This window comes from Neoarius graeffei, chromosome 15 (assembly GCF_027579695.1).
Source record: "Neoarius graeffei isolate fNeoGra1 chromosome 15, fNeoGra1.pri, whole genome shotgun sequence".
In the NCBI taxonomy this organism is placed as follows: Eukaryota; Metazoa; Chordata; class Actinopteri; order Siluriformes; family Ariidae; genus Neoarius; species Neoarius graeffei.
The window spans coordinates 74,608,772-74,630,923 of record NC_083583.1 but is presented as its reverse complement, the minus strand read 5'-3'; the positions used below and the strand labels follow the sequence as shown (position 1 = coordinate 74,630,923).

The following is a 22,152-nucleotide window of genomic DNA, read 5'->3' as shown; positions in this document are numbered from 1 at the left end:
GGTGGCCAAGTGGTTAGAGCGCTTGACCGCTAAGCGAATGGTCCCTGGTTCGAGCCTCGGCTCGACAGGGATCTGGGGCTCGCTCCCTGTCCACCCAGCAGTGAATGGGGACCTGGTGGAAACACTGGGGAAGTAAAGGCGGCGAGGAAAGGAACTGGCCACCCTACCTCACTATGCCGATGGCCCAGGACAAGTGCGCTCTCTAACAGGCACTCCCCCAATGTACGAAAACGTATATGGGACTCTCTTTGCTTTGCAAGGGCACTTCAGCCCATGGCCGCCCCATGTTAACCTAACAGCATGTCTTTGGACTGTGGGGGAAACCAGAGCACCCAGAGGAAACCCACGCAGACTAGAGTGTGGATCGGGCCGATTTTTTCTGTCCGAGACCGGCCCGCATCCGACAGAGCGATGCTCGAAACCGACCCGAGTCCGAAAGGAATTGAGATATTTGTGCCCGAGCCCGACCGAAGCCCGAAGCCATTTAAATCACACTATTTTCATTAGCCTACTAAAGACCCACGTATGATATTTTGTGTGGAAAGTTTGTGTGGTTTTATCAACAAACTGAAAAGGGCATTTTGAGTCATCAACACCGGCGAGCGCTCTAAGCGCACGCTTGGAGCAAGTCTGCCAGGCTCATGTAGCCTACTCACTTAACCTAAGCAAACCAAAAATAATGGAACAGCAGAACAAATCCACAACATTCAGACAAAGGGTTCTGTTGACCTAATAAACACTAGGCCATTTAATGAAATTCAACAAATAATTGAAATGAAAATCCCGCTGTCTGTCTGCACACGTCATAAACACACACTCGCGTGTGCACCAAAATAACATAGCCACAATATTGCTGTAAAGCCATCACATAACCTACAAATAGGCCTAACCAAGATATTATATGGGCCTAAGTCTGTAAATTAAATTAACTTCTGCTCCCAGCACGGTAACAATAGCCTATTGGCCAAACATAAATGGTTTAGGGGGATTAACAAAAACACTCACCATTCAAACAGGGAATTGTTTACATTTACATGAGTCCATCCAAAGATTATGCTAATCCATATGCTTGTGGAGAAAAAGGATTGCATCAACGGTGGATGGCTTCAAGGCTGTCCTCCTCTGCTCAATTGTCCCGCCAGCAGCGCTGAAGTTGCGCTCACTGCTGCTGCTGCTGCTGCTGGCTGGTACGGCAAGGATGCCGTGGGCAAGAACGCTGAGCTTCGGGTATTTATGTTGCTGATCTCTCCACCAGCCCAAAAGATCTCTCTCGTCCTGCATTGCATGATTTTCAGTTGAGTACATTTCGACTTCGTCCCTGCCCTCTGCCATGGGTACATTTTCCCAGTCCTCAAATTCACATGCCGCTTTCTTGGGTGCTGCTGGTCCTTCAGAGGCGGCCTCGTCAGTGCGGAGCTCACTGACTTGTCTGCGAACCTCCAGGTGAAGATTGTCTCTGTCCGAGGCGGACAACATGCGGAGCTGACTAAATTTAGGCCAAAGGAAAGTTGCGATTTTGTGGAGTTCTTGGATCTCCACTTTACGCAAAATCCATGTGAGATGTCGCTCGCAGATGGTGACTTGATAGGGGATGTCAGTTGTCTTTCTGTTGCAGTGGCGCTTCAGTCGCTCGAACCACAAAAACACCAGGTTAATTGTTGGGTACTGGTCCCCTTCCAGTTCACGCTGGGCATCATAGAATGGTTGCAGAAACTCGATAAGAAAGTCAAGGACATCTAGGGATATGCCATCGAGCCGCCAGCTCTCTGCACGGTCATCCAGTTTCCCGCGCAGTTCTTGATACACTGAGCGGACAGAGTTCAAGGTGAGATAGACTGTGCTAAATCTTGTGTCTGCCATTTGCGTCACTGTTTTTGACAGTAAAGCTGCGATGCCTGACTTTTTCACATATTTCACAAGTGCCTTGGTAGCTTGCAAAGTCTCTGAAACCGTCGGAGCATATTCGGCCAGTTCTGTGAGGTCCAGGGCGTGCCTCATCACTGTGTTGTACAGGTGGTCTTGAAAATCAAGTCTCCGGTATGGTCTGAGGGCACTAATGATGTTAGAGCCTTGGTCTGTCACCCAGACCACTTTGTTCAGCAAACTCATGTCTAGGCCATACCCTGTCAGAAGTCGGATGATTTCTCTCCTGATATTCTCCCCCGTTTTAGCATCTTCCAGTGGGAATGCTGCTGTTGTCAGCACGGCGCTTGTCAATATAAATCCCCTCGTCACAAAATGGCAAGTAATGGTGATGTAGCTTAATTTGTGGTAGTCTTCTGTCCAGATGTCCGTTGTCATGCCAATTAAATTCACCTCGGCCAGAACGGCATTTAAATGCTCTACCAGATTTGCACGTTTCTCTGTTGCTAGCGATTGGCACCGTTTCGATACGGTGGTGGGGTCAGGCAGTATGTCCTGTGCTGCCAGTGAACCATACGTAGCACCAACATTGATAAGTTGCTGGGCCAATTCCATGAAACCCCTTCCTTTGATAGAATGAAATGGCTGTATATCTTTGCAGCAGAACTCGACACATTTTTCAATCACTTTCTCCTTAGCCTGCATTGGTATTTTTCTTGAGGTAGCAAATGTGGTGATATTCGGCTGCAATGGCCCATGCGACTTGCAACCTCTGTCCACGTGTCTCTGCAGCTGGGAATTTCCCGTTTTTTTGCTGTCATACTTCAAGATGGTTCCGCACATCTTACACTGAACACGTCCGACAAATTCGTTACTCTTGGCTCCAACGATCATGTTGAAATGTTTCCACACAGTGGATTTGCCCTTATCATTTTCAGTGGTTTTCAATTCTCTGGAGTGTAACTTCTTTTTGATGTCAGCTTCCATTGCACACTCAACTGCGCTGACCACGCTTTGTCGCTACATCAAATCCCGCGCACAGCTATGACGCGTATGAAGCGAAACTGGTTTAAAGTGACTGCTTTTAAATTTACACATTAATTTTACACAAAGTCTTATCGTGAGCATACAGTATGTCCAAGCCCGACCCAAGCCCGAGCATAATTTCTAAATATTTGTTCGAGTCCGACCGAGCCCGTCAGGTTCCGACGGGTCCCGACGGGCTTCGATCGGGTTTCCATGCCTTGACGCAGACACAGGGAGAACATGCAAACTCCATACAGGAAGGCCCCTGTCGGCCACTGGGCTCGAACCCAACTGCACCACCGTGATGCCCGGTGAAAAGAACCCTGTCCCATCTGTAAAGTATAGTGGAAGTCCTGTGATGTTCTGGTGCTGTTTTTCCTCCAAAGGCCCTGGAAACCTTGTTAAGGTACATGGCATTCATGACTTCATGAAATACTAGGACATTTTAAATCAACATCTGGCTGCCTCTGCCAGGAAACTAAAACTGGATCATCAGCAGGACAGTGATCCGAAGCATATGCCTTGGGTGGGTGTCCTGCATTAATAGTCGTACTAGCAAATTGTTTTCAAGGTGCAGATCTCAGCCAGTGAGAACATGGAAAATGTAGCATGGATTTGCTTTACTGAAAACAGTGCTGGGCCAAATCCTCTTGTTTGATGATATCATTGTGACAGACAAGAATTATGCAGAACACATCCTTGGCAAAATGTTAACCAAAATGGGAGAGTCAGATGAACTGTTCATTATGAACCATCTCATCCCATCACACCATCAGGTGTGCAGTGCATCCCCTTGCAGCAATGGTGCTGTTTTTTCATCCAGTACGAATGACGGTTCTGAATGTCCAGCTGTGTTTGCTTTAAGATCACTGACGAGCACAACGTAAGTATGAACAGATTGGCCAAACAGTCTTTCGTCTAGTACGGGGAATGAAGTTGGAGCTACATGTGGTGAACAGGAAGAGATAGACAGCTTGAAAACATGACCAAAAGCTGTTCAGAATGGTAAGTGCACACTGATGAACTTCATGTTTCTGACTGCTGTGAAGTCAACCACAAAATTGCTTTGAGGACTATCTTCTCTAGAAATAGCCTACCACAACAAATTGGACCACAAGTCAGCTCTTCATCACCCAGCAATGAATGGGTTAGTTGAAAGGTTTGTCCTCAAGAAGTCCAAAACTATTCATCAATACGAGATGGAGAACTTCTTTCATTGGATTTTGGAACTCATTTCATGTAACAGCAAACTACATTCAAGCACGCTTCATGTATGGATATCATAGATCTTCTACAACCAGTTCTATGGAGGAAAGTGAAGAGTAAACACCTGGCAAGTAAAATAGCATGGAGCTTTGAGGTTGGACAGGAGGTCTTAGGATATAATGGCCATGAGGACAAGCAAAGGCTGGGAAGGATGGTCAAAAGACTGGACCACAGAAGTACACAGTGTATGCTTGCAGTACATGGATAGATGGAGAGTCAGCTGAAGAACACACGTGAGTCGTCTCACATCCAAAAAGACAGACACAGTGCATCTACCAGGCTAACCTTGCAGTGATGTTATTAGATGTCTCTACTAGTAATATGACATACCAAATGCAGAAGGCTGTCTCTGATAAGACACCTGCTAAACCTGCTGTCATTGCACAGGTCCAGAGGTGCTATCCTCATAGAACAGAGCACCATGCAAAAGACTGAATCTTATGTAGAAAAGGTGGTTAGGAGAGCAGGTAGATGGGTAAGGGAAACTACCTGTTCTGGTACACAAGTGGAGGAAGTTTAGTGAATCTCTTGGTGTAGTGGCTCTAGTTTGGGGTAATGAATCTGTACAACATAGTACTGATTGCTGTTTGGTAACTTGCCTGTGCACACTGATATGTTGTTCTCTCTGTAAAGCTAATACAGAGAGCTAATTTCACCTTTATTAAGTGTTAGTTGTACAGACAATACAGATATGGATCTGGTTGACCTGGACTGTCAGAGGCACTCGATCATTTACATTCATTTTTATGGTGGTTTACAAAGATGCATAGCATATGTTAAGGAAGTTAAACGTCAACATGTTTTCGCACCACTTCACTCCCCGTGTGACAATGAAACCTTGCTACTTCAATGTAACTTAGAGCTTAATTACTTGTAGTGTCTGATATTGTACACAGGGATTCTGTGTACATTGTGTTTTGCTTTCTGCTCCCAGTCCTCCATGGTCCCTCTTCCAGCTCCATGCTTGGTTATGGTCTGGTTGTTCATTTCATAACAATTGGCCCATTTGTCAGTGTATCATATTTACTTCTGTTTGTGGGGTTTGCGAAGTGTTGCACATTGCCACAGCAATTCCATTTCCACAGCTACGTTTCCTTTCTGACTGCGTCTGATTCCATACTCTTACATTAAGTGCTTGTTATGAGAGTTTCCCATCAGTTTATGTAATGTTATCAGAAGTGGCAGTCATAAGGTACAGTTTTTATGGTCTGTTTAGAACATCTCCTCTGACATCTTGTTTGCAACATAATCATAATCAATGTCGAATCTGAATTCCATGAATTCTTTAAAACACCCACAGCTGATTGAGTGTGAGTGTCATGTAGTTTATAGTGTATCACCTATAGCATTATGCATTAACATGAATTTCAGCTGAAGAGTTTAATGTAAGAATGACTGAGATCTGATAAACTACGCAGTAGTTTGTAGCCAGCTGGATTTGTAGCCATCTGTGAAATGCTGAATGCAAGACTGTTTCTAAGTGGTACAAGGGGTCACTTAGGGCCTCTGGACTATCAGGGGCCGCAATTATTTTTACACTAGGTATGCCAAAAGGCACACTGGTTAAAAAACAAACAAACAACACACACACAAAAAAAACCCCCCCTAAAAACAACAACAAAAAAAACATGTACCGTATGTATCAGGAGCCAATTTGCGGTGTGATGAGAATAGAAATGGCAATTTGTGTAACTAAATTATGTAAGTTCCATAACTAACGTCAAAAGATCATGAAGAAGTGGTGATCATGAGGTGTTAAAATCAAATTGGGGTGGAAAAATGCAAAAAGAAAAAAAAAACCTAAATGAGGTGAAATGGACCCAATATGCCAGTAAGAAAATAATGCTAAATGTAGCTGCAAGCAATGATGAGGGGGCCAAGTAGCCCAGCAGTGCATAGTTGCCATGGAAACCTCATGTCATTTTGTATGCACTAACAGCAAGTTTGATGTCAATTTACCAAAGACTGGCTGAGATATGAGCTCTCTTCCTGTTTGGCGGCTTTGCTGTTGAACTTGTGAGGCTCTAATAGTTGAACGGTTTTGAAAAAAAAATCTGTCAGATCAGTTTTGTAAGGGTTTGGCTGAAGACCATCTGTGCCAAATTTGGTGAAGATTGGACAAAATTTGTGCCCTGTGAAAAATTTAAACAGTTTGATAAAATCCAGAAAGGCAGAAAATCCAGTATGGTTGAAATTGATGTTATGGGGTGTGTTGAACTGAGCTTGAGCCAAGGAATCCAGTGGTATTTTTGAAAATAAGACATGTGGTTCAAAAGTTACATGTATAAATGTGCCCCTAACCTTGACCCACTGGTGGCGCTAGGTGCAAAGAAGTATCAAAACTTTTTACCATACGGTTCTATGGGCTGCCATAGACACTTTAGCCAGAAGATGATGAAACACAATGGGCGCCTAGCTAGTATCCAGAGTAAGAAGTTTTAGGCTAACCCATGTTAAGTTGCTGGGCTTGCTAATGCAACAACTGTTTTAAAGATGATCAGACTTTAAAGATAATCGCTGCTCAGGTCGTCAAAACGTCAATCACTTACAAAACTACAGCACTTCAGATGGTCTTAATCAATGAAGAACTGATTTCCCCGAGTTCAGACCTTTCACTCTGAATAACGTCAGTAGTATAATGCTCTAGTGGTCATTTTTCATGTGCTGTAAAGAAATATTCTGAAGCACTTCGTGAATGTTAGAATCAACTGGAAGTCATACAGGTACATTTTTTTTTAGGTGAAATTCAACTTGACTATATATAAAACGAGCTAATTTCCCTTTCTGTTATGTCTAAGTTATGGTCTAAGGTTAAGTGAGTGAGCATTTTAAAGCAGATTATTACAATCTTGGGCTGTATCTCCTGAGCAGAACTTTCACATTCAAGTTCCAAATGCTTAAATATCATGTGTGAGAGAAAACGCTGAGATTAGGACACTTAGGAGGCCAATATGTTCAGAAAAGGACCTCAAGATTTGGTATAGATGTAATTTCAAGAGGACATGTTTACCTGTCTCACAGAGGCGTCCAGTGAAGCCTGAAGGACACACACATGTGTTTGGAGATGCACACGTTCCTCCGTTGAGACAGGCATCCTTACAAAATGCTGGTGGAAGGAAACAGACACGAGTCAGTCCCGGGATTTTTTTGTCCTTGCTAGTGTAAAGGGTTTTAGCAAGACTATATATACAGTGCCTTGCAAAAGTATTCACCCCCCCTTGGTGTTTGTCCTGTTTTGTCGCATTACAAGCTGGAATTAAAATGGATTTTTGGAGGGTTAGCACCATTTGATTTACACAACATGCCGACCACTTTAAAGGTGCAAATTGTTTTATTGTGACACAAACAATAATTAAGATGAAAAAAAAACCCAGAAATCTGGAGCGTGCATAAGTATTCACCCCCTTTCGTATGAAACCCCTAAATAAGAGCTGGTCCAACCAATTCACTTCATAAGTCACATAATTAGTTGATTAAGATCCACCTTTGTGCAATCAAAGTGTCACATGATCTGTCACATGATGTCTGTATAAATCAACCTGTTCTGGAAGGACCCTGACTCTGCAACACGATGAAGCAAGCAACATGAAAACCAAGGAGCCTCCAAACAGGTCAGAGACAAAGTTGTGGAGAAGTATAGATCAGGGTTGGGTTATAAAACATATCCCAAACTTTGAATATCCCACGGAGCTCCATTAAATCCATTATAGCAAAATGGAAATAATATGGCACCACTACAAACCTGACAAAGCCCCGCCCACCAAAACTCACAGACCGGGCAAGGAGGGCATTAATCAAAGATGCAACAAAGACACCAACGATAACACTGAAGGAGCTATAAAGATCCAAAGTGGAGATGAGAGTATCTGTCCATAGGACCACTTTAAGCCGTACACTCCACAGAGTGGGGCTTTATGGAAGAGTGGCCAAAAAAAGTCATTGCTTAAAATAAATTGAACTTTTTGGCCATCATGGGAAATACCATGTGTAGCACAAACCCAACACCCTGAGAACACCATTCCTACAATGGAGCATAGTGGTGGCAGCATCATGCTGTGGGGATGTTTTTCATCTGCAGGGACAGGAAAGCTGGTCAGGACTGAAGGAAAGATGGATGGCACTAAATACAGGGCAGTTCTGGAGGAAAACCTGTTTGAGTCGGTCAGAGGTTTGAGACTGGGATGAAAGTTCATGGTCTAGCAGGATAATGACCCTAAAAATATTGCTAAAGCTATGATGGAGTGGTTTAAAGGGAAACATTTAAATGTCTTGGAATGGCCAAATCAAAGCCCAGGCCTCAATCCAATTGAGAATCTGTGGCATAACTTGAAGATTGCTGTACACCAACGCAACCCATCTAACTTGAAGGAGTTGGAGCAGTTTTGCCTTGAGGAATGGGCAGAAATCCCAGTGGCTAGATGTGCTAAGCTAATGGAGACATACCCCAAGAGACTTGCAGCTGTAATTGTAGCAAAAGGTGGCTCTACAAAGTATTGACTTTTGGGGTGAATACTTATGCACACTCCAGATTTCTGTTTTTTCATCTTAATTATTGTTTGTGTCACAGTAAAAAAAACAATGTGCACCTTTAAAGTGGTCAGCATGTTGTGTAAATCAAATGGTGCTAACCCTCCAAAAACCCATTTTAATTCCAGCTTGTAATGCAGCAAAACAGGACAAATACCAAGGGGGGTGAATACTTTTGCAAGACACTGTACATAAGTCCAAGGCTAACTTTCAGCCAATAAAAAAAAAAAATCAGCAAAACTGATAAAAACAACAACAACAGAAAAACACAGACATGATATGTTTTTAGTCATCTTATAACAAACAGACGTTTGGTAGATTTGAGAAAATTAACTTTGTCATCTCAAGGCAGCGAGGTCATACATCAGAATGTGCATGAAAAGCAATAAACGTTTAATCCTCCAACATGTGCTGTTCTATAAAATCTCCATCATGCCACTTTTTTTTTTTAATGAAAAACATGTCAGAAGATCGCTTTTAATATTTTACTGTCTAAACACACTGCTTCAGAAAACAAGCTCCGAACCATTGATACACTGTTCACTTCTTCCTGGCTCTCAGCATTAAGACACTCTCGGGAGGAAACAGACAGGACGTGTGAAAAAAGGGAGGACTTAAAGGCAAAAAACAAAAAAGGAATGTCAATGCAGTTTTACTAACAATGCTCTTCAACTGCTATGAATCTCAACATTAACATCAAGCACGTCTTTTGGTCATATGGCAGAATTGCCTGATGTTGACCTTATTATCCATTTTTTTTCATACAAACCCCATTTCCGGAAAAGTTGGGATATTTTCCAAAATGCAATAAAAACAGTCTGTGATTTGTTAATTCACATGAACCTTTATTTAACTGATGAAAGAACAAAGGAAAGATTTTCAATAGTTTTACTGACCAACTTAACTGTATTTTGTAAATATAAACGAAGTTAGAATTTGTTGCGAGGGCGGCACGGTGGTGTAGTGATTAGCGCTGTCGTCTCACAGCAAGAAGGTCCTGGGTTCGAGCCCCGTGGCCGGCGAGGGCCTTTCTGTGCGGAGTTTGCATGTTCTCCCCGTGTCCGCGTGGGTTTCCTCCGGGTGCTCCGGTTTCCCCCACAGTCCAAAGACATGCAGGTTAGGTTAACTGGTGACTCTAAATTGAGCGTAGGTGTGAATGTGAGTGTGAATGGTTGTCTGTGTCTATGTGTCAGCCCTGTGATGACCTGGCGACTTGTCCAGGGTGTACCCCGCCTTTCGCCCATAGTCAGCTGGGATAGGCTCCAGCTCGCCTGCGACCCTGTAGAACAGGATAAAGCGGCTAGAGATAATGAGATGAGATGAGAATTTGTTGCCTGTAACACACTCAAAAAAGGCCTTGAGCATGACTTCAGTTCACTTGTCTCCTGCATTCATCATAAGCAAATGTTCTTGATTTTATTTTTTTAGATTATGGCGTGCTCTTTTTCCAATGGTTTAGAGTCTTTTTTTAGGTTTGGGTGCTCTTTAATCCAAGGTATTCTAGATCCACAGCCAAAAAAGAGAAAAAAATCTCTGACTAAGGCTACGTTTACACTAGACCGTATCTGTCTCGTTTTCTTCGCGGATGCACTGTCCGTTTACATTAACCCCCCTGAAAAAGCGGGGAAACGGGAATCCGCCAGCATCCACGTATTCAATCCAGATCGTGTCAGCTCCGGTGCTGTGTAAACATTGAGAATACGCGAATACGCTGTGCTGAGCTCTAGCTGGCGTCTCATTGGACAACGTCACTGTGACATCCACCTTCCTGATTCGCTGGCGTTGGTCATGTGACGCGACTGCTGAAAAACGGCGCAGACTTCCGCCTTGTATCACCTTTCATTAAAGAGTATAAAAGTATGAAAATACTGCAAATACTGATGCAAATACTGCCCATTGTGTAGTTATGATTGTCTTTAGGCTTGCCATCCTTCCACTTGCAAGTAATAAGTGATATGCGCTGGGATCTCACACACAGCGGCTCAGTCCCGAATCGTGGCTTGTTCACTTCACTCGCGCGCTCTGTGAGCTGCGCAGGGCCGGAGTGCACACCCTCCAGAGGGCACTCGCTGTTCAGGGCGGAGTGATTTGGAGCGCAGGATGCCTGCGGAGCCGAGCGTATCCGCGTATTGGTGTTGCTGTGTGCACGGCTAACGGTTTTAGTGTAAACGCGAATCATTTTAAGAACATTAATCTGATGATCCGCTGATTCGACGTAATGTAAACGTAGCCTAAGGCACTCCAGATTAAAATGTCTTTAATATTTTAGACAAGTCCTACATGGACAAATTAAAAACAAAGCCCACGCGTAGCGGCATGGGTGCCTTCTTCAGGGCAATATCACAAAGGAACAAGGTAGCTTTGTTCAAGATGTAGAAAAGGACAGGTGAAGACAATTGGATAATAAGAGTTCAGAATGAGGATTATCCTATGGCCAAGCATTATAAAGATGCACATCACAGTGACCCTTCAAGCCTGAAAATCCAAGGCATTGAAATTGTAAAAACATCAATCTGTGGAGGTGACAAACTGAAGTTACTATTACAACGGGAAACTTTTTGGATTTGGAAGTTAAAAGCAATGGAGTTTCCAGGCTTGAATGAGGAAATAGACTACACACCTTTTTTGTGATGGTTTTTGGCTTTGCATGGTTCTATCTGAAAGAAAAGACTTTTATATTTTTTTCTCTCTCTCTGTACCCTTTGTGCATGTATGTGGGTTGTGTATACTTGCAGTGACTGGAATATATGTGTATTTTTGATGTTTTTGCAATATTTTGAATGATGGCTATCTTGGATTGGGAGCCGTGTGAGAGGCGGGCCCAAGCCATTGATTGACAGTTTTTGATGGAAAACTTTTTAGTGCTGGGAGCTGTGTGAGGGGCGGACTCAGCAATGTGTAGAGCTTCAGGACTAATTATCCAATTGTCTTCACCTGTCCTTTTCTACATCTTGAACAAAGCTACCTTGTTCCTTTGTGATATTGCCCTGAAGAAGGCACCCATGCCGCTACGCGTGGGCTTTGTTTTTAATTTGTCCATGTAGGACTTGTCTAAAATATTAAAGACATTTTAATCTGGAGTGCCTTAGTCAGAGATTTTTTTCTCTTTTTTGGCTGTGGTTCTTGATTTTATATTAGAATTAACAATTATTCACTGAAGGCGAAGTGCATATCGGTGAATAATAACCAAGACGAAGTTGAGGATATTCACAGAGCCTGAGGCGGATCATTGTTTTAGTATAAATACGCGGGTGAGTATTTAAAAAAAAATTGTATTGCAAAATAATTTATTTCAAACTTCAAAAGCGACGTGCAAGCGTCGCAGACTTGTGTCACTTATCTACACCGATTCACATAAAGTACTTTGTTTTGAAATCGATAAAATAAATCCCAAATTCCACCTCACCTTTGAATAGTTTTAGACCAAACTTCGGAGCATCTTTAGTGTTTTTAGGCACAGCATTTTCTTTCATCATTTGTAATTCTTCCTCACTTACGGTGATGAAGCGATCGGCCGCCATTTTGCCGCGTCGCTCGAGGTGATTATCGAGAAATAGTCCGAATTTCTCAACCAGTCAGCATGCATGATTTCCTGTAATCACCTGCGTATTTATACTATGTACTGCGTATTTATCACCGTACTTTACTGTAAATACATTTTACATTGTTGACTGTAAATTTGTAGAACTGTGTTGCCAGTAAATCAATGTAAAATTTACAATAACTTTTGTTAGTTTTTTTTTTTTTCATTCCACAGAGGGCTTTCTATTAAAAAGAAAAAAAAAACACTATCCATAAGGCTAGGGTTAACAACTTTCATCTGCAGAGAAATCTATGATAAAATGAGACAAAATCCAGATCAAAGATGAAACGTCCTCTTGAAGTCAACACTCTTAGGATTATCACAGATCCGTCAAACTCGGCACACGACGAATTCACCGCAAGATATCTGAACTCGGCCAACACCTCAGACAGCAGGCGGCTTCCTTCCTACTGCTGCTCTTCAGTTAGTGCTAATCCCATCATGCCCAGCCATGCACTCAGGCCTTATATTACACAGACACTCTTCTGATTATGTTTATAAGATTGCACTTCCCAAATCTATCATTTGTAATGCATGGAGTTATAATCCCATTATCTGGAGTCACGCATAAACAGATGGGACTCCTTTTGAGTTTGGTTCCTGGTTCCTCTCAAGGAAGCTATAAATCTACACCTGGGTTTGAATTTGCTCTAAAAGTTTTGCATTCAATGTTCCTCTGTAATTGTAAAGAAATCTATGTATGCTGTACTTTGTGCATGGTCTGGATTCACAGTGTATTGATTGTTCTCTCCTTACAGTAAACCTATTTCCTGGAATCAAACATTTTAAATATTTTTAAGCCCCTAGTTTGTAAACAATAAGGTTTAATTTAACGAGAGCTTTGAGAGAAAGTAAAGAAGGCAATAACAATGCTAAACACGTCTCGGTGCAGAACTAATAATTCTGATATGCACAAATAATTACTAACGTGGGCTTGTGAGGCCAGACAGAGACCAGATAGAGCACCAAAAACAAACCAATTACAAAATAATAATAATAGAGAAAGAAGAACTTTACAAATGGGAACGAGAACTCCGGTTGAGTATGAGGAGGAGCCAGATTATCACCTCATTACTGCAGAAGCAGCAGGACGAAACCACACAGTCAGATTATAGAAGAGAAATGATAATATCGAGTAAACATGAGATTAACACAAAGCTCACGCAGAGCAAAGGCTGCTGTGATACAACAGGGGCTGGTGTTAGATAAAACGTTTCTACAAACAGAACAGTAACTGGTACACTGCCCTCCAGAATTATAGACATGTGAAGAAAAGGATTTCAATGTACTCTCATGTATACATGATAAAATAAAAGGAGGGTGAAGGAAGAAAAAAAAAGAGTCCAAAGATCAGTTTAACAGCTGCACTGTTTAGTTTGCTGTAAAATTATAACCCACTGCTAAAAATACCATTTTCATAAGAAGCTGCTTGGAAGCATTTTTTATTTACTATTATTTAAATTTTACTTAAATATTGGTACAAGTGGGGCGGCACGGTGGTGTAGTGGTTAGCGCTGTCGCCTCACAGCAAGAAGGTCCAGGTTCGAGCCCCGTGGCCGGCGAGGGCCTTTCTGTGCGGAGTTTGCATGTTCTCCCCGTGTCCGCATGGGTTTCCTCCGGGTGCTCCGGTTTCCCCTACAGTCCAAAGACATGCAGGTTAGGTTAACTGGTGACTCTAAATTGAGCGTAGGTGTGAATGTGAGTGTGAATGGTTGTCTGTGTCTATGTGTCAGCCCTGTGATGACCTGGCGACTTGTCCAGGGTGAACCCCGCCTTTCACCCGTAGTCAGCTGGGATAGGCTCCAGCTTGCCTGCGACTCTGTAGAACAGGATAAAGCAGCTCGAGATAATGAGATGAGATGAGATTGGTACAAGTGTCTACCAATCAGGCCAAGAGTCACAAAATAAGAAATGTACACTCATTGGCCACTTTATTAGAAACACCCATACACCTGCTGTTTTCTGCAGTTCTCTAATCAGCCGATCCCTCGACAGCATCACGGTGCATCAAATCACGCAGATACAAATCAAGAGCTTCAGTTAATGTTCACAATGTTCAAACATCAGAATGGGAAAAATTGTGATCTCACACTGAAGTGTGACTTTCTTTCGTTCACTGTGGTATGGGTGTTGGTTTGATCCAGATGAGTATTTTTGGTTTGAGTATTTCAGAAGCTGCTGATCTCCTCCTGGGGTTTTCACACACAACAGTCTCTAGAGTTTACACAGAATGGTGCGGAAAACAAAAAACACTGAGTGAGTGAGCGACAGTTCTGTGGGTGGAAACAAACGCCTTGTTGATAAGAGAGGGTCAGAGATCAGAAAATGGCCAGATTGGGTCGAGCTTTTCTGCCAGGAAGGATATAGCAAATCATATAATCACTCTTTACAACCGTGGTGAGCAGAAAACCATGGTCTCAGCATGCAATAGCAGAAAGAAGAACACACTGGGTTCCACTCCTGCAGCCAAGGACAGGGATCTTAGAACCAAGAACAAGTTCCTATTAAAGTGGCCGGTGAGTGCAAAGGTGCTAATAATTTTGAAGTATACATTTTACAGGAAAAACAAACAAACAAACAAACAAACAAAAACAAAAATTTTCTCTTGAGGGAAAAAAACCCCCAACATTTTAAAATAAAACCGTCTGTGCTGCTGTCAGGCTGGGGCTCGAGTCGGAACTGGCTTGTGTGCTGAAACCATCCTCCCTGATGGCAGCTTGATTGGATCACGCAGCCTGGAACGTAGATTTCTACGCCCATGGTTACACACACCTGTCCTTAGTTTGTATGGTAATTAGTTTTCAGATAAAAAGCCTCAGTTGGATAAGTTTCCTTTGTCAGGCTTTAAACTAATGCCATGTTTCTACATCACTCGCCCAGGTTCATGGTTTTGGTCTTTCCACCTCCAGTGCCCTTCTGTGAGAACTGCCCCTGTATTTTTGAGCTCAACATATTGCTTGTAATCTATTTTATGTATTTATTTTTGTTCAGTTTCATGAATAGTGCCAGTAATCATGGAGGTCACTGTGTAAATATAATAGGTACGATGTGCTGACTGAACAGAAACAGAATGAATCTCGTCCAATGAACAGCAGCAAAGGTAAGGCAGAGCTTTGGCAGACATCTGTATTTGTGCATCTGTGTGTTCATTTTCCATAATTTAGTGTTATTGGGGGTAAAAGCGTCAAACCTCACACTGTATGTGAGTGCAGTGTGAAAGATCGTCTCTCCAGAAATTTGGACAGTTACAGTTAGGTCCATATATATTTGGACACTGACACAAATTTTGTTTTTTTACCTGTTTACTGAAACATATTCAGGTTTTGGGCAATTCCATGTAAATGTCAACCTCACCATGCAAAAATAAAGCAACATGTAATACATCAAAACCACTCCCAGAGATATCATCTAGGCCTGTATTTTACAGATGTGAATAAGTTGAACCAATTTGTAACCAACCTAATGTGTCACTGTCAGTCTTTCTTTCTTATAATGTAAACCCCAAGCTAAAATCAACTTTGATCATGTACAATTCTATATTATTGCCACAAGCCACAGAAATGTATGCTAAAATCCACAAAACAGCAAAACAATAGCCATCCTAAATATTATTTAAGAACTTTGATAGTTTTAGCTGATATTTAGAGAGCTTTTCAAAGGGTTATGGTGGTTAAATTGCTGATTTTCTAAACATATGCCATGTCTATTTCAGACGCGTCACATCCATAACGGAATTTCGTCACATCCATAACGCTGACTTTTCCTTCCGAAACTCTGCATGAAATACAAAATATTTTAAACAAAGATTTTTTTAATATTCACCTTGGACCCCTCTATCAAATAGATATCTCCATTTCGACATTAGGTTTACGATTTCACAGAGTTTGATAAAAATGTACAGTCACCCAAGAAAAGTGATACTTTTTCTGTCACATCCATAACGCATCTTTTATTGGCATTTTCTGGCATGCCCTAGATGTACTATGGGAATTGTTCTTGTTCTATCACTTCTCCAGTATGGTACAGCCTTAAAATATGCAACACCTGTTTAAATACCGGGAGACAATAAAACATGCACTGGGTCATTTGTTGCCATTTTGAGTTCAAGTGTCACGTCCATAACGCTGGAATTGCTCTTATAGTAATATAATGGACATGGACATAAAGTCCAGACTTTCAGCTTTCATTTGAGGGAATCCACATTAAAATTGGATGAAGGGTTTAGGAGTTTCAGCTCCTTAACATGTGCCACCCTGTTTTAAAGGGACCAAAAGTAATTGGACAATTGACTCAAAGGCTATTTCATGGGCAGGTGTGGGCAATTCCTTCGTTATGTCACTCAATTAAGCAGATAAAAGGCCTGGAGTTGATTTGAGGTGTGGTGCTTGCATTTGGAAGATTTTGCTGTGAAGAAAATATGCGGTCAAAGGAGCTCTCCATGCAGGTGAAACAAGCCATCCTTAAGCTGCGAAAACAGAAAAAACCCATCCGAGAAATTGCTACAATATTAGGAGTGGCAAAATCTACAGTTTGGTACATCCTGAGAACGAAAGAAAGCACTGGTGAACTCATCAATGCAAAAAGACCTGGACGCCCACAGACGACAACAGTGATGGATGATCGCAGAATAATTTCCATGGTGAAGAGAAACCCCTTCACAACAGCCAACCAAGTGAACAACACTCTCCAGGAGGTCGGCGTATCAATATCCAAATCTACCATAAAGAGAAGACTGCATGAAAGTAAATACAGAGGGTTCACTGCACGGTGCAAGCCACTCATAAGCCTCAAGAATAAAAAGGCTAGATTGGACTTTGCTAAAAAACATCTAAAAAAGCCAGCACAGTTCTGGAAGAGCATTCTTTGGACAGATGAAACCAAGATCAACCTCTACCAGAATGATGGAAAGAAAAAAGTATGGCGAAGGCGTGGTACAGCTCATGATCCAAAGCATACCACATCATCTGTAAAGCACGGCGGAGGCAGTGTGATGGCTTGGGCATGCATGGCTGCCAGTGGCACTGGGTCACTAGTGTTTATTGATGATGTGACGCAGGACAGAAGCAGCCGGATGAATTCTGAGGTATTCAGAGACATACTGTGTGCTCAAATCCAGCGAAACTGATTGGTCGGCGTTTCATAATACAGATGGACAATGACCCAAAACAAAGCCAAAGCAACCCAGGAGTTTATTAAAGCAAAGAAGTGGAATATTCTTGAATGGCCAAGTCAGTCACCTGATCTCAACCCAATTGAGCAGCATTTCACTTGTTAAAGACTAAACTTCAGACAGAAAGGCCCACAAACAAACAGCAACTGAAACCCGCTGCAGTAAAGGCCTGGCAGAGCATTAAAAAGGAGGAAACACAGCGTCTGGTGATGTCCATGAGTTCAAGACTTCAGGCAGTCATTGCCAACAAAGGGTTTTCAACCAAGTATTAGAAATGAACATTTTATTTACAATTATTTAATTTGTCCAATTACTTTTGAGCCCCTGAAATGAAGGGATTGTGTTTAAAAAATGCTTTAGTTCCTCACATTTTTATGCAATCATTTTGTTCAACCCACTGAATTAAAGCTGAAAGTCTGAACTTCAACTGCATCTGAATTGTTTTGTTCACAATTCATTGTGGTAATGTACAGAACCAAAATGAGAAAAATGTTGTCTCTGTCCAAATATTTATGGACCTAACTGTAAGAAATGATTCAGTTTGAACTATACACAATGTGCACAACTGTCCAATTGTCTTCTCAGGCCTGATGGGAAGGCACCTGATGCCTCCTGGAAGGGTAGAATGGTGTAAAGAGAAAGTGATCTGAGGTCTTTCCTTCTCTTTCCCTTCCTGATTAAAAACTTAAAGCTGTGATTATTGCGTGACAACTTACTGCAGGACTGACAGAGCAATCAGCACTTTATCACACAGCAATGTTCAGACAATGAAGGTGCAATTCGAATAGAAAGGGATGAAGGATAAAGATGTCAAGGAGAAAGATGATGTATGGGACACACACAGGGAAGTTCTATGGATTCGCATCTGTGATTTGTCCTTCTATTCCCTGACTGCCTGTGGGCCTTTAATAAACAGACCTTTAACAGCCCTGTGTTTATGTTGGATTCTGATCTGCTGATTGACCAAATAATAAGATGCTCTGATCACTACTCCTGGCTTCCATCGGTTACATTTACAAGCAATTTTCTTTGAGAAATTGTAAGTCATAACTCAAACTATATTTTCTTTTCATTTTGCTTTCATTCTATTATCGGTATTTATGGCAATTTCTTTAACATTGCTTCTGTTTTATTTAACAGATATATATGATATTGCACGAAGATATAAAGTTTATCTTCAAGTAGTGAACATATCACGAGTGAGTGAAGCAAATGTGATATTTTTCAACACAAGAGAATAAATTTCATATCTTCACGCAACTCTGTAATGATCTTTATATTATATGGATACATCCACAAAAATACACACGTTAATCAAAAGAATTTTAATTTTTAACTGGTTCACCATTTTGACAACACACACCGAGTCAGCATGAAAACACTAGGAGTAACGTCATCAGAGTGAAACATCAGGAATTATTATATATCGGGGCCACTTTTTCCATGGAATAAAAACATGTTCTATTCCCTTTTAGTGGGTTTATTGATGGCATGCAATATTGTTATCATATCGCTTATCTTCCCTGTATTACGCCACTCTCCCCAATGGAGAATGAGTGTGCAATATTGTTATAATATTGCATGTTGTCAAGACAGCACAATGTCACACTTTGGAGCTCATGCGAAGATCCAATGACAAAACTTTTCTGTTGCACATGCGCACAATCCTTTCTTTGTTGGCCAGGAAAGAGAGAAGATGGGGTTAATTCAGTGCTCGGTTTAAGTATTAAATAAATAAACTGAAACTAAAGATGCGCTGAACACCCGAAAGGCTACCAAAACTTCATTATATATTCTTCACGCATATTTACAAAAGAAAACCATACCAACGGACATTGAAAAACTGGAAAAGAGATGTCGGAGATGTAAAACTTTTGTGCTGTGACTGTGACAGTTTGCACACAAACATGGCCGTGAGGTTTGCTTCATTAAAAGCCAAAGATTTAAAGAGAAAGACACGCTGAACACCCAAAAGGCTACCAAAACTTCATTATATATTCTTCACACATATTTACAAGAGAAAAAAACATACCAATGGACATCGAAAAACTGGAAAAGAGAGCAATAGCGGAAATATTGTCAAAGTTCTACTTGAAGGTGAGGAAAAGTGACGGAGACTTTTACAAGAGGACTTCACTCGTGGACTTCACTCAGCAAAGCCCTTTTGTTTTGAACAACTGCAATGGAACAATTAAGTTCAACCAAAAGTAACTTTGAACTTGAACTGTCAACCTGGATATAGCTTGTCGGGTTGTTGAGGGTTTTTGGACTTGTACCATTTTTATTGTTAGAACTTTGACTTTGTACATTGGATTGACAGAACATTGAATTACATTCAGTCAGAATCAGCATTCAATATTGGTAAGTTACCGCCCTGTTCTTAACTTTTTGTAAAATCTGTAATTGTTCCATCGAGTGTGTATGTTTAATAATAATATTGTCTGGCTTTTTTTCGTGGTCTATCAGATATATTCCATTCAGCTACATACATGTCAACCTTTGGTCAAACAAACCTGTATAACCAACCCCCAAAATCCGTATTTCCCTTATAAAATCAGTATAAGATGCAAATTAAAATAATTTACCTAAAATTTGTTTATTATCATTAACAATGATGTATCCCAGTTACTTTTTATTCAATAACAATAAACCTTCAGAATGAATACAAAGCTCCAATGTTTGACAAAAACACAAAGTGTTATTAGCGTAGTTACGAAGGAAATACTTCGTTGTCTGGAGACAGGTTTCACCGAGCGGCTATTATGCGCGAGACTTCATATTAGCCACAAAGTCAGGAAAATCTGTTCGTAAAATTACGTTATAATGACCAAATACAATGAAAAGTATTTTTCCAGTCTCACCTGTGAAAGGTAATCCCATGTGATCTCGTTTGGACGGTAAACCTGTTGGCACAGTTAAACGCAGCACATGAATGAGGCGTCTTTATTCTCGGCTACTGTCTAGACACTATACCAGAGACGATTGAAGAATCTCCACTTTGCCACATCCAATATGGCGGCGAGGATGACGTATGATTCTACGCAGAAGGCGGCGCCTATGTTTATATGTCTATGACTTCACGGTTGGCGGGATTCTCGCAATGCGGTGTGCGCATGATCAAAAGTGGAACGAAGTCTCGCTACCACAAGATAACGCGCGATTTCAAAAGACTTTTTACTGGCTGTCCGTGGTGTACAGTACGTTTGTAAATGTTATGCGCTCTTTTATCATCGTGGGAATTGATTATAGCTCTAAATAAATATTTAAGTTTTTTTAAAGAATCCATATAACTTTATTTATACGCCCGTATACTACGTTTATTGAATCAAATCCGTATAAAATACGGACATTCCGTATAGGTTGACATGTATGCAGCTATTCGTCTTTGACTTGTTCAGTATCATGCTAGCTGAATGGAATATATCTGATAGACCACGAAAAAAGCCAACCAATATAATTTAAATATGTCACTCAGATCTGTGATATATTTCGTATGAAAAATGCAAGTTTTTCAACATGAGAAGATAAACTTCAGATCTTCAAGCCAACATGTGATTTTCTTTTAATTATATCGACACATTCACAAAGTAAATGTACCAAAATTTATCAAAACAATTCATCAATTTCCTCACGAGTAAGGAAATTAAAAAAAAAAAACATGCCATGGTTGTAGTTCTCCATGTCCCGGATGCTGAAAAAGTTAATGCTGGTTAAAACAGAAAGGTGTCAGCATGAACTTTTTCAGCAGTTTATGCTACAGACGCTCTTCCGTGGGATTGGACCATATGGGCTAGCCTTCATGCCCCGTGTGAATCAACAAGCCTTCGACACCCATGACCCTGCCGCCGAACCTTGAGAGGAGAAGTCGATTAGGCCATGATTAAAAGAAGACTGGAACTAACACCAAAAGTAAATAGAATTAGAGGCAAACAAAGGACGAGTTGACAAAATTAATGGATGAGCTCCATATCAAGTGACTGCTCACGCATTTTAAATCGGATAGATTAACTCGAGTCTGACAAGATTTATAGTCAAGCTGGAGAAAATGCAGTTTTGTTTCCATGTAACATTTACAAAGTGTTTTAAGAAGCATATATTCACAAATAAATAAAACTGGACTTATAATTATCTGCTGTCAATCACAATAATCTTTATATGCATTACCAAATCCAGCAATAATAATAATAATAATACAGTATTATTTATATATGTGTAGTACTATCACAAATATTATTATGCATACCTTTTAATACAATGTACGATATTTAACAATGTAATGCTTCTACCTATAAATAAGTATTATTCATAGTTAATATCAGTAATTATACTAGAGTGGTGGCTACAATTATCGACGCCTTAACGATCTTTTAGCCGTTGCAAAAGTACAAAAGACTTTCAATACGTAAATTGTGTATGAATAATTACTGAAACTTCCACTGGAAAAAAAAAGAGTTGATTCCTGATTACTTAATGTATCAGATCACGTGACACTATTCCACAATTATCGACACCTTTGTCCACAGTTATCAACACCATTCCACAATTATCGACACCCAGATGATCATTTCTAAAAAAAGAATCGGTATGTGGTATTAATTTAGCAAAACAGTTTTTATTTAAAATTTGGTTTACATAGACTTATATTTAGTACAAAATATCTTTTATATAAATATATCGATGTCATTGTTTACGTAAATGAGGAAGTAATTCCAATATT

General features: G+C 40.9%; 1 protein-coding gene across 1 annotated transcript in view; it reads right to left on the bottom strand.

Moving 5' to 3' along the window:
• The window catches only part of LOC132899744 (protein kinase C-binding protein NELL1-like), a 528,774-nt gene that overhangs the window by 69,695 nt on the left and 436,927 nt on the right, over positions 1-22,152 (bottom strand). Inside the window, exon 15 of the mRNA XM_060941854.1 lies at positions 7,166-7,261. Coding sequence (XP_060797837.1) covers positions 7,166-7,261 — 96 coding nt within the window. The remainder of the gene's footprint in view (positions 1-7,165; positions 7,262-22,152) is intronic.